The sequence below is a fragment of the Stegodyphus dumicola genome, chromosome 4 (genome assembly GCF_044657685.1).
Source record: "Stegodyphus dumicola isolate Sdum_Otavi_A_Nest chromosome 4, ASM4465768v1".
Classification (NCBI taxonomy): Eukaryota; Metazoa; Arthropoda; class Arachnida; order Araneae; family Eresidae; genus Stegodyphus; species Stegodyphus dumicola.
This window is the reverse complement of record NC_140771.1, coordinates 30,340,375-30,353,841: the sequence shown is the minus strand read 5'-3', so window position 1 is coordinate 30,353,841 and position 13,467 is coordinate 30,340,375. Positions and strand designations below refer to the sequence as shown.

The 13,467-nt window shown below is 33.0% G+C and overlaps 1 protein-coding gene across 2 annotated transcripts in view; it reads right to left on the bottom strand.

Moving 5' to 3' along the window:
- The window catches only part of MICU1 (Mitochondrial calcium uptake 1), a 54,648-nt gene that overhangs the window by 20,342 nt on the left and 20,839 nt on the right, over positions 1-13,467 (bottom strand). For both annotated transcript variants that reach the window (XM_035348715.2, XM_035348744.2), the window contains exon 4: positions 7,569-7,731. In XM_035348715.2, the coding sequence (XP_035204606.1) occupies positions 7,569-7,731 (163 nt within the window). The remainder of the gene's footprint in view (positions 1-7,568; positions 7,732-13,467) is intronic.

The following is a 13,467-nucleotide window of genomic DNA, read 5'->3' as shown; positions in this document are numbered from 1 at the left end:
CCGATTGATATCACAGCACAAAATTTTGATGAAAGACCTTTCAATTAAGTTTCTTTGTATATCTACAGATAATTTGTCTCATTTCTCCCATAGCATAGTGAACTGTTCTATTTTAGTTCTAAGACAGTTTGTCCTGGCTGTCAACTAGAGTTCCAACTGATTTCAAGCATGCTCAGTTGAGTAGAAATCACATTTTGAGCCAGATGGTCAAATTCATTATATTTCCTCAGACCCCTCAGCTACAACACTTGCTTTTTGAATGGCCATACTATGACAATGAAAGTCAAATGAACCAGTTCCAGCTTGTCGTTAATCTTTTAATTACTATGATCTTCACCTCATTATATCAGTTAAAGATTTTTCATATCTGGAGCATAGTGTCAAGTACACCACTCTAGTGTACTAAGTGTTATGTCAAGTACACCACTCTAGTGTACTAATTCACAACACATTCTCGTTATATTGGTCAGTAGTGATTTCCGCAACATAACAACTCTTATATTTAACAAAAAACAGGCAACAACAATGCATGCGCCATAATGTGAGCACCAGAAAAACCACAGTATTAACTGAGATATAGCTATGATTATAATTATATACACGCAGTTTCTACAATTCAAGTTACAGTTCTAAGTATATGAAATAATGTAACTAAATAAACAGTTAGAAAGTAAAAGAGTTCAAAAGTCCAACTACAGTTAAACTGCCAAAGCATCCCCCATCAAGTACTCTAGGTATGATTTAATCCTCACTGTGTCATCATATACAGTGAGAATTAAATCTCGCAAGGTCATTGAATCATTACTAGGAATAACTGGTGCAAACTGTTACTAGGAATAACTTGAATCACTGGTGATATGTTGTACAGAATAGTGAAGGCCAACTTCAAACAGTCAATTCCAATAACAGATTCTTTCTCATTTATCAAAATGTTGAAGTGTTTACCAATCCTTTTAAAAATGTGATAGAAGCCATTACATGGCTATGTCAATACGCACAAGAGCATGAGAGCAAGACTCTGTGGGGGGATGCACACAAACAGAAAGAAACTTCTAATTCTACATGTGCAGAAATAGAAACTGGAGATAATAATAAATGGTATTCATTATATAATTATGGACTTCTAGTATTTACCTAGAAATAAAACCGAATCCATCTGATTTTTCTAGATGATAAGGCCAAAAATTCAAGAAAATGCTAATTCTCAAAAAAATGAAACTGCACATCAGAAAAAATAGCATTTCATGGAAATGAAATATCAATAAGTATGGATAGACTATAAGAATGCTTGCTGGAAATTAGTTTGAATGTTTCTGTAAAACGCCAACGTTTTGGTATAATGGTTAGCAATGCTGGCTGCTATATCATTGGGTTTTGGCTCAAATCCCAGAGAAAGCATAAATATTTGCAAATGTATAGCATCAGGTGGAGGAACATGCGGCCTCCCTGAGTTTCTTTTGTGGCCTCTAGCTCTTGTATTAATATTTAATTATACAGATTACAATAATTTGAAAATTAATATAATAGCATGCTGCCACATATTGAGCATAACATAAATTAGAAGGATGCAATGCTCAGCTCAGAACAATTAATACAGAGTGGGAGTTAGATTATTTCTTTACTTCTTTTAAAGATAAAAGAGTGTGCTTCTTGTGCAGTATTATTGTTGTGGTAGATTCTTCGACTGCTTTCACTTGCACTTCAACTCAGCAGAGCCATGATGTAGCGCAGCTTGCAAAGCAGCAGACGACTGCTGGAAGTGCAAAGATTAAGACATGATCGACGCCCAGAGCAGATAACTTTGAGTTGCAAGATGGAATTGAAGCGGGCAGATGGCCCTCAGATCCTCCAAGATGCATATCTATAGCTAGCCATACAAGGACAAACGGGCCCTTTGAATGTATTTATTGAGGAGTGTGTGTTAGTGGTTACATGAATCCTGTAGAACTGTTGGACTTACTTTCATCGTGAGATTGCCATCTGAATTATTAACTTTTACTTTTTATCTTTATTTCATTTATTTCATATTAGTAAAATAAAGCAGTAATTATGCTTAACTTGTGCTCTACCATGTTCTTTTGAAAGTAAACCCCACATTATTAATGCACGAATTATAGCACGAATTAGCTCAAAATGTAAAGAGAGCAACTTTGTACAATTACTCAAAATAAAGATGTTTATTTTTAACTGCTTTAGATAAAAATGACCTGGCACAAGTTTTATATTTTATTCATATTGTAACTAAAGATTTTTCAGTATTATGAAGAACTTCTTATTCTGGGTAAATTAACCAGAACTCAAAGTTGACATTTTCAAAAACTTAGATAACTTTTCGAAAACTCAGAGAAGTACCTCAACGATTACAATTAAATGGCAGTAATCTGCTCAGTGTCTGCACCAATGGCACACCTTCCAAGAGAAATAAAAATGAAGGATTTGCTGCTTTATGATAAAAGGAAAACTTGAAAAACCCAATTATTATTTCACTACGTTCTGTATCAGCAAAATCTTTGCAAGACACCCTGGATAGAACTATGCAGTATCTACATAAATGAAATCGTCATCATGAATTTTGGCAGATGATAAATTTAGATGAAGAAATGTACAGTGTGTATCTACAAAAGAGATACAATGTTCATCTACAAATCCCTTTTTGATCTACTGTACAGTCAAAAGTCGTTAATTCGGACACCCATAATCCGGAATGTTTTTAGCTACCTCAAAGCTAAAAAATTTCTGCGCATGCGCCGTGTTGGCACATGCACACAGGCATTTTACGCGTGCGCATAAGACCTAGACTACTGCGCATATGCGTGTGCGCAACTGCAGAATACGTTTTCGCCTGCGCGTTTAATGTACAACGGACGGTGTAAGCTAAAATTATCTAATTGTCTATTTCAGTTAATGTTAATGATTGTGTTGTTCCTTAATCTTTGAATTGGATCCCGCTTATTATATTTTGCAGATTGTAAGAGCAATTTTATAAAAGTAAACTTGAAATTTCGATTATGTCAAATAGAATTTCCGATGCTGGAACTTCCAAAGGATCTACAAAACGAAAGTATGTTTCGATGTCCACCAAATAAAAAGTGAAATTGCTCCAAAAAATGGATAAAGACATGAAGAATGTGACAGAGAGGTTAGTGAAAACGAAAAAATTTCGATTGACAAGTTAGTCGGTATTCTCGGCACAGCAATTAACAGGACTTTAACAGCGGAACTTTGTAACTGAACAAGAAATTATGTCTGTTTATAGAATTAAAGAGAAAGTATTATCACATAAAATGAAGCAACTTAAACATCTTACATTGAAAGAAATGTTTAATAAAGTAAACAAATAAATATTAAGCTTTTTTTTTTTTTTTTTTTTTTTTTTGTAAATTTTGATACCCTTTAGATCATAATTGTTCTTTATTTCATAAATTGTGGTTTCATATTTTTAATTTTAGAATTTCTGCATGCCATCTTACGAGATTTAAACTGATGATCTATAATCCGGAAAAATCGATAATTCGGAATCGCCGAAGTCCTGACGAGTCGAGATTAACGACTTTTGACTGTACTACTGCAAGCTTTGCTGTCTATCAACAGGACACGTTTTGATAAAAGTTTTAACCTTGTGATGACAAATTTTAAAAATTTATCTGGAACAAGAAAAATTATATGATCTACCAGATGAACATTTTGCAGAAACATTGCAATTTTATCTGATATCATGACAAAACAAAATAATTTATATTTAACTGCAAGGTTAAATGAAGCATATATATAAAATGAGGGGAAAATACAAGCATTTCGAAAAAATTAACATTTTTCAAAACACTGCTCTCTTGCTCGGATATATCTACAGAACATTTCTCAGAGCTAGCAAAAATGTTGAATAAACAAAAATGTGAAATATTCAATGAATATGTAGAGGCCTTGGATTTTTTAACAGAATATACTGAAAGATTTTTCAGATTTTGCTGAGCACACTTCTGCTATGAAACTGGTATTTGACTGACTCATATTTACTAGATATATCCAAGGATCCTATGGATCTACAAATAGAGTTAGAGGAAACTAGTATCTTCAAATCCCTTTCTGATGCTGAAAAGCATCCAATTGAAATTTGGAAAAATGTTGTTCAATATCCATGCCTATGAGAACATGCATGCCATTTACCTTCCTACTTTAGTAGTATTTATTATTTACAAGTCAACATTTCCTTTTACGACAAAAATTAAAACTAGTTTAAAAATGCAAATTACAGGTGCTCATTTAGAGGATCCATTAAGTCTGCATGTTATGAAGCTCCATCCAGTTACTTTCAGTTAAATTCAGTTACTTTCAAGCAAGAAATAAACGCAAATACCCCATTAAATTTTCCATTGCATTTTAAGATTATTTTATGTACTGTTGCTATGTTAATTTTTTATAACTTAATATTATTATTTTTCTATTGTATTTCTTTACAGTGTAATCAATTTATTTAAAAATACTTCTACTAATATTATTACTATTTTCTATTATATTTCTTTATAATGAAATAATTTTTTAAATACTTTATTATTTTTATTTGAAGAAGAATATATAGTTGTTTATTAAAAAATATTCAAAGATTAATGCTATGACAAGTCTCATGTGGATACGAACATATTTCCAATTGTAACATTTTATGTTACATAATAGATAAGTCACTTAAAGGGTTTTTTAATATTATTTCTAAATAAAGTAATAAATTGATAAACCTATACAAAAACTATAGTAATTTCACAAAAGTCGCATTTATAGGTATATCAACTTATGTGGCTTCTTTCATTATTCCTAATTTAAATATGTGGCCTCTCATGGTAAGTAGGTTCCCCATCTCTGGTATAACATGTGCACAGCATGGGGGGCACAACTAGCCAAAAATCCTCTCAAGCAATTTGATGTAACGAGATGAAGGGTGAGAGATCCTAGGATCCATTCCCCAGAGTGTTCTCCGAGAAAACAGAGCTGAAGCTGCACAGCCAAAGCAGTCGGATTATATCTGTATCACCAATGGTGAAATTCTGACATCCTATGTACTTCCCCCCTGTACTGGCTACTATACAATATATATGACTGTCAGGATTCCTTTATTGTTTCTGTCAGGAAATATAAATTAATCAATTTGGGCTAAGAACTATAAAATAAGATAAAATTGCACTAAATTGAAATAATTATTAAAATAAATTCACATACTTGACAAAGAGGCAGAATACTAATAAAAAAACTGGTTGTTCAGTATACACTGTTGACATTAATGAGTAGAAAGCATTACTGTGACCAAATAAAATCAAATGGCTCACCAAAGATTGTTTGGTTATTTTAATTTGGCAAAATTACGAAATAGGGCTATCTGCTTAAGCAGTGATGCCTTGATGGAGGATTTTTTAAGAGAAACTAACTCAAATTCATATCACACAAGGGGAATGCAGCCATAATGCTGCCTGAGATCAAATTCAGGTTGGACTATTAATATTCAGTGGTCTTAAGCACTCAAGGCAGGTTCACCAAAGAGAACAAAACACACAATTTAATATGAATATTTTCTTTCTTTTTTTAAATTATGTTTATGTCATATTGTAGGGTTCCCCTTGGTTCACTAACCAGCTATTTTAATTTTGATATCTTTTCTGAATTCTCTTATTTTCCCTCACATTTCCTTGCCAGGATACAAATTAAGTAGGTGAACGAGAGTATTTAAGTGCATGAAACGAGAAGGTTAAACAGAGGGTGATTTCGCTAGTATAGTGCACGTTTGCTACTTTGTCCTCTAGCTATTAATCTTAGCTGCAAGTGAATTGAAGTTAAAAGATCACTGAAAATAACGATTACGTAGTAGAAGATGAGGAGAACTTTTAAAGAATCACAAAATTATTCGATAATCCAAGTATTTCTTTATTACTTGTTAACTGCTCATGGTATGGTAGATCACAGGAGGCCAATCTGAACCCTACAATTTTGATGATGACACATTACAATTTTAACAAAAACAGCCAAGCAAAAGACGTTCTTTGGCTAGCAAGCATACGCAAAGAAAGACAAGTAGGTGAACGAGAGTATTTAAGTGCATGAAAGGAGAAGGTTAAACAGAGCGTGATTTCGCTAGTGTAGTGCACGTTTGCTATTTTGTCCTCTAGCTATTAATCTTAACTGCAAGGGAATTGAGGTTAAAAGATCACTGAAAATAATGATTACGTAGTAGAAGATGAGGAGAATTTTTAAAGAATCACAAAATTATTCGATAATCCAAGTATTTCTTTATTACTTGTTAACTGCTCATGGTATGGTAGATCACAGGGGGACAATCTGAACCCTACAATTTTGATCATGACACATTACAATTTTAACAAAAACAGCCAAGCAAAAGACGTCCTTTGGCTAGCAAGCATACACAAAGAAAGACAAAAGGTAGTTGGATTGCAACAGTATTTATAGTAAAATGTTTCATTAATCTTATTGACTAAAACTTATAGGCAATACAGAAGTTTAAGATGACATAATATGGGGTTAGTTTTCAGATATGATGAAGTTTTGAGAAGTTATTACTAGACAGGAAGTACTCAAATAAAAAAATGAGCAATTAAGAGGCTTTAAAAATTATAATTTTTACTTACATCTTTTTTATCTTACATATATATTACAATATTATATATGTAAGATTAATATTGCTTGCTAGCCAAAGGACGTCTTTTGCTTGGCTGTTTTTGTTAAAATTGTACATCTTTTTTTATATTACATATATAGTATATATATGTAATAAAAGGAAATTTCAGAGAAGTACTGACGTAAAAATAGAGAGATGTAGAAGCATATAAATGCTGATTGCGAAGATACTTGATACTTAGAACATAGAATCCGTAATGACTAAGAAACTTGGCAATCGAGGTGGTTTTGATCCCATTTTTATTTCCAGTTGACATTTGTGGCCACAATCACTTGACACTCTAGTCATGCCTACTCAAGAACATTTACATTTTTTATATTGTTGAAATAGGAAACAAGCATAGCGAAATTATCCAATATGGAAGGCTGTTAAGAGAAGGATTTTGATTTAAGTTCTAAAAGTTTAGGTTCCCAATTAGCTACGTCATCAGTATTACACAAGCTTCATGGTATAAATTCATCTACAAATGACACAGTCCAGAAATATTATTATTTTAGATGAAGACAGAAGTTAAAGGGCTATTATTAATTTATTATTTGAAAGATAGATATTTTATATTTTACATACATATAGCTGAATTAAAATCATTATTTAAAGCTGCTATGCATTTTTTATTCTTGCTTTTCTAACACGTATTTCAATCACATCTAAAGCTGAATTAAAATTTATATTTGATTTAACAATGTCACTGACTTCAGAATGATTTTTATTAATCCCTTAATAATATCTAAACTGGTATTTGATTTTCATTGAATAGAGAATAATGTTTGAATAACATGTGAAGATTTTTCTTAGTTTATATTTTAAACATAACCATTAGTTTACCAAGAACTATAGCACATAAGAATTGGAAATTTAGAATATACTCAATTATAATTAAAAATAAATGTACCTTCTGGTTGTTTAACACCAGGTGTCAAAGATCGTAAAAAGTCTTCTGGAGTCATAAATATATCAGATTCACCATGTTCATTATATACTCTGAGTGTTGCAAAATATCGAAATATTTTATCTGGAGTAGAATAAGCCCGAATGCGATTTTCATATTCAATAATCTGTCAATTAAACATAAAACAATTAAACAAAAATGAACATAACAATTAAAAATAAAACAAGCCAAAATGTGCAAAGCTATTACCTTTGTTTATCCTTGTGTAAAGATATTTAATTTATAATACAATAAGAAAAATTTATTCACCATGAAATGATCAGGTTCATCTAACTATAAATAAATGAAGAACAATACACAGACTGACAGAAGTAAATAACAGGCACAGACAAATAAGTATCTGAAGATGCATACCTCTCGTATTAAATTATTTATAATGAAATGCTCTTGTTAATCCTCAAGTTCTCTAAAGATTTCACTCAGAAAAGCCCAGAGTTCCCCCAAAACATGATCTAAAGAACTATTTTCTTGATCACAATTTCAAAATATGGCTTCTAATTTACATTTAGACTCTTTTTATTTATAGTATAAAACATTATAGTATAAACATCCTTAATATCTTTATAGTATAAAGCATCCTAAATGGTAGTTTGAATACATTTCAAGATACATGTACACCTAATTATTTAAAACTAGTAAAAATATTTTTAGTTCTACATATACAGACTAGCTGATTGAAGGTTTCAATTAAATGAATAATAACTACAATTTAAAAAAAATGGGGGGAAAGGAAAATGTGAAAGGTTTCAGAATCACAACCCACAACACGATTAAAGGTAGAAGTTCAGATTCAATCATCAGGCATACAAAGAATGCTTGACCAGTTTGCAGGGAAGATGCATTAATCAGGAATTCAAAATTCATTTAATTATTTTTTAAAGTGTACTTGTTTAATTTAAAAGCTCTGTCTAATTCATACTGCTGTCCACTGGTTCAATAGGAGCAAGTACATCGTTCAGACATTGAATTTCTTTTGTTTTATCACACAACAACAATATATCTCTGTGCATAAAATGAAATATGTTCTTGTATGCTGTCATTAAGTATATAATTAACCCTTAATAGTATCAAATACTTATAGTTAATTGATACATTTGAAATTAAGCTGAATTCTAAAAATACAGAAGTATGATATTTGATCTTATAACAAATAATTTACTTGGTATAAATCTTGTAATAAAGTGTTTAAGGTAATTTCTAAAATTAAACTTGCAAAATTTTAATTTCTAATTTCGACTAAGAGTAATGTATGTTTTACGCATGCGCGTGTTGAAAGAAATGTTTAATAAAGCAAAGGAATAAAAATTAAAATTTTTTAAAAAAATTTTGATATTTTTCATAATTGCTCTTTATTTCATAAATTACGGTTTCATATTTTTAATTTTATAATTTCTGTTCTGTGATTCTTTCAACCCTACAATGCAAAAATAGATTTTCCCACCAGATATTCTCAAAGAGAAAAATATTATGTTATTCAGAAAGGTCCCTATTCAGATATAGTAGCTGTAAATTTCATAAAAGGTAATTTTTTTCTTTTTTCTCTGTAGCCCAATTGCAAGGCATTGATGAAGATATAAAGGACATACAATCTGTGATCAACAGATCTGGTGAATGATCAATTTCATAATTTACTTACAAAAAAGGTGTTACATGTATGTAGGAAAACAGCTTATTGCCCTTCTAAATAATTGCTTCCCTTGCTTACACACTTCTCAGAATGCATGAACTTCTCACATACTTTGGGTTAAGACAGCCTGTGTGAGTTTAGCATTCAAATTGTATTAGATATCAGCAGTATCACAGAATTTCTGTCCTTTTACGTTTTCTTCAAGTGAGGGAAAGGGAGATAAATGGCAGGGGCGAGATCTGATGAATAGGAGGTGAGATGGAGCATAACAAGCCTTTATGTAATTGGAATTTCTACATGGTTATGCATGCCAGAAACTGCTACATAGTTATTACAGAGATATGAGAGTGTGCATTATCGTGCAGCAGGTACCTGTTCAGTATATTGGTGTCACAGATGTCTGATCCTCTTCAGAAAGCACTCTAAGTAGCTGCATTCAATGTTGTTGTACCTTCTGGCAGGCATGCTTATGTTAGGTATACAGGTATGCTTTTTAGATTTTGGTGACCTGATACCCATGCCACTCCTTCTTTGCCTTTTCAATTGTGGGTTGCACCACTTCAGATAACATGATTCACCAAATGTAATGATCTATTCAGGAAAGATAGGGTTACTATCCACTCGTTGATAAAGTTTCCACATACCTCCATCCTTTTTTCTGATCAGAAATAAGGCCAGTAGATACTAACAATCTGATCAGTAGACACTAACCATGCACAGGATTTATGCTCACATAACCTTTTAGTTAGTCGATTATCTTTGGTGAAGAAATCATTAATTTGCTCAATGTTTTTGTTGGTACACAGGGTGAAAAAAAGGGGGGACAGTTCTATATCTCCCGTTTTCCTGGGCCGATTGACAAAATTCAAATTTACTTTTTTCATATCTCGAAAGTGCGACTTTGGATATACGTAGGGGAGTCAACTGAAAACCATAAAAGTACAAATAAAAATCCGCATATGGCACCAGTGAGCTGTAAGTTGGCATGCCTGTTTGCGATAGTATGCCAGATGTCTCCTAGGTGGCAGCAGCTGGCAGATGCACAAACACCGGCGCAACAACAGTTCCAAAATGGCAGCCCCACTAGCCACATGCACCAGCGAGGAGCAGCGTTCTGTGATTCGGTTTTTGCGAAGTGAAGGTGTGAAACCGACTGACATTTTTAGGCAAATGAAGGTTCAGTATGGAGATGCATGTTTGTCACAGCCACAAATCTATGAATGGTGCCGGAAATTTGCAAATGGTGTAACGTCCGTGGCCGATGCTCCACGCCCCGGCCAGGCTCGCCGCATAGTGACTCCAGAGACCATTTCAGGCGTTGAAGCCATCGTTTTGGAAAACCGTCATGTGACAATAGACGAAATTGCAGCATGTGTACACATGAGTCATGGATCAGCACATCATATTGTGCATGATGTTCTCCAGTTTCATAAGGTGTCTGCAAGATGGGTGCCCCGACAACTGACGCCTGAACTGAAACAGCGACGTGTTGATGCGTGCAAAGACCTTTTGTGGCGTGCTGAACGTGACGGTAATGCTTTCCTGTCACGAATCGTCACTGGTGATGAAACATGGGTGCATTACCATTAGCCTGAAACAAAGCGAGCGAGCAAGGAGTGGCACCACTCCTCATCACCGAAACCCAAAAAGTTTCGGACACAGCCGTCTGCAGGAAGGTTATGCTGACCCTCTTTTGGGACGAAAAGGGCATCATCTTGGAACACTACACGCCACGAGGAACCTCTGTGATGAGTGCTATGTACTCGGACCTCCTAAAAAATCATCTCCGGCCTGCCATCAAAACGAAATGATGTGGATTGCTGTCAGCCGGTGTGCTGCTGCAACACGACAATGCACGGCCCCATACGGCGCATGCAATGGTTGCGATGCGGTGCAGAAGTGGTTGCGCCGTCACCCAAAAGACTTTTTTTCTGCAGGTGTTCAGGCTCTTCCGAAGCGCTGGCGGACTTGCATTGAACGAGGAAGGGACTATGTTGAAAAGTGATTTACTTCTGTACCCTGTGTGACTAATAAATAATATTAAAAAAAATAATTATGGTTTTCATTTGACTCCCCCTCGTATATTATATTTATATATAGCATTGTTCTAACATATGTATTTTGCTTCACAATTGGATTTTTTCTGAAATAACATACCAATTTTTTTTTTCATATTTCAATTCTACAACTGAAATTATGCCTAAATATTAATTTTGCAAAATTTGGTGCGGAATTTATGGAGAAATTCAAATTTTTATCTTGGCGCAAATTTTTCATGAATAATTCACTTGCCGAACTGCTTAATATATGGCAACCAATTTTCCTTTCCCTGCCATTACACCGGAGTAGAAAAAAAAAGGCACCTCGTTCCTATCTTTTTACATTGTGTAAGAGTGAAAAAAACTCACATCATTCCTACTTTCAAACAATTTTAGCAAAGTGTCTACACCACATTTGATATTTTATCGCCTTCAACAAATATGCCAAATTTCAAAACGTGCCAATATATAAATTCACATATATCTTCGGAAATCTTAAATAAAAAACTGTAATTTTTTTGCATGTATGCTTAGAAATATGTCTACTTTAAGATGAAGGTAAAATTTTTATAGATTATAAGTCAAATTTTTTTTGAAAAATTCATAAAAATTACTTTAAAATACAAATTTTAAAAATAAATCATAAAAAATGGGTGAATTTTATTTGGAATGAACCCGAATTTCGAAATGTGAAAGGAAGAATAGAACAAGTTTAATAAAAAAGAGAGATTAATAAATATATACCAAACTCAATTAACATGGAGGAGCTAAAATTTAGAGCGAATTTTTTAAAAACTACTCCTGCAGTTTTTACAAAACTTGGTAGTTTGGCATAATTTGAGCCATAGAATTGAAATATGGAAAAAAATTGGTATGTTATTTCAGAAAAAGTCCAATTTTGTGTCAAAATGCCTATATTAGAACAATGGTATATATAAATCTAATACATATCCTACGTCGCAGTTTGGAGACATGAAAAACGCAATTTGAATTTTCTCAATTGGCTCAGTAGAAAGGAAGATAAAAAACTTTTTTTTTTTTTTTTTTTTTTTTTCTGCACAGTGTACAAGGCCTCACTTAGACAATGCACATCTTTCACGCTGCCCTGACTGTAATGCAAATGTTTGTACCACTTGTACACACTTTTCCAATACAGCACTATTAACCATATACATAGTACAGCATGTAGTAACATTCCCTCGTTATTTTCCAATTTTTTTAAACAGAATTTCTCACTCGTACGTTGCTCCACTTCACACTTAACAGTGCTGCTGCACTACAAAGGGTTCCATGACACAAACTGCATAAACTGCATGTCTGGACAACTATGAGACTTCTCAAATGATGACTGACAGAATTGGGTTTCACTGATCTGACCTTCAAGCAGCAATACCAAATACATTGCAAAACAGCAATTAATTCACAATATTTATTGATCACAGATTGAGGTATAGCATTATTACTAGTGCTAGGCAGATTACCAAAAAGCTATGAAAATCTTATAATAACTCTGGAAGCTCACTCAGAAGAAGAACTAACACTGAATTGGAGAAAACAAAATCGACAAACACTTCAGAAGCTTTCTACTTTTAAAGCTGCCATTTGTGGAAAATATTTCGAAATGTCTGGTTATCTGCCCAAAAATTCTTGCCAACTAATTTTTCAACAAGGAAAGACTAGAAAGGTAACAGCAATTTTCAAAAATTGTGATGCATTAAGAACTGTGAAAAGGAGATGCATAAAACAAAAACCTATAAGCAAAATTTAAAAAATAAAAAACATCCATAATAAAACAATTACTTTTTTGGCATCATTCTCTCCAAGTGCACAGCATCTATTTTAGCTTCAAAAACCACTGGATAATTACAGAAACTTGGCATTGTAGACAACTTGGCACAGCATATAATCTCTACATGTACACAGTGATCTGATTTTGGTTTAAAAAAAATCAGAGAACTGCACAAATATGGCATCACACATGCTTTTGTCCTTCCTATATAGACAGCAATCTGTTTTCGTTTAAAACATCATCAAAAAACTGCATAAATTTTGAATCGTAAAATTCAGTCTTTTGAGAAGTATGATTTCATCATGGAATATGAAACCTTGCATTCTCTAATTACAGTACAAAATGCCATATTTCTAAAGAAATGCAAAGCTTTTTTTATCATCAGCC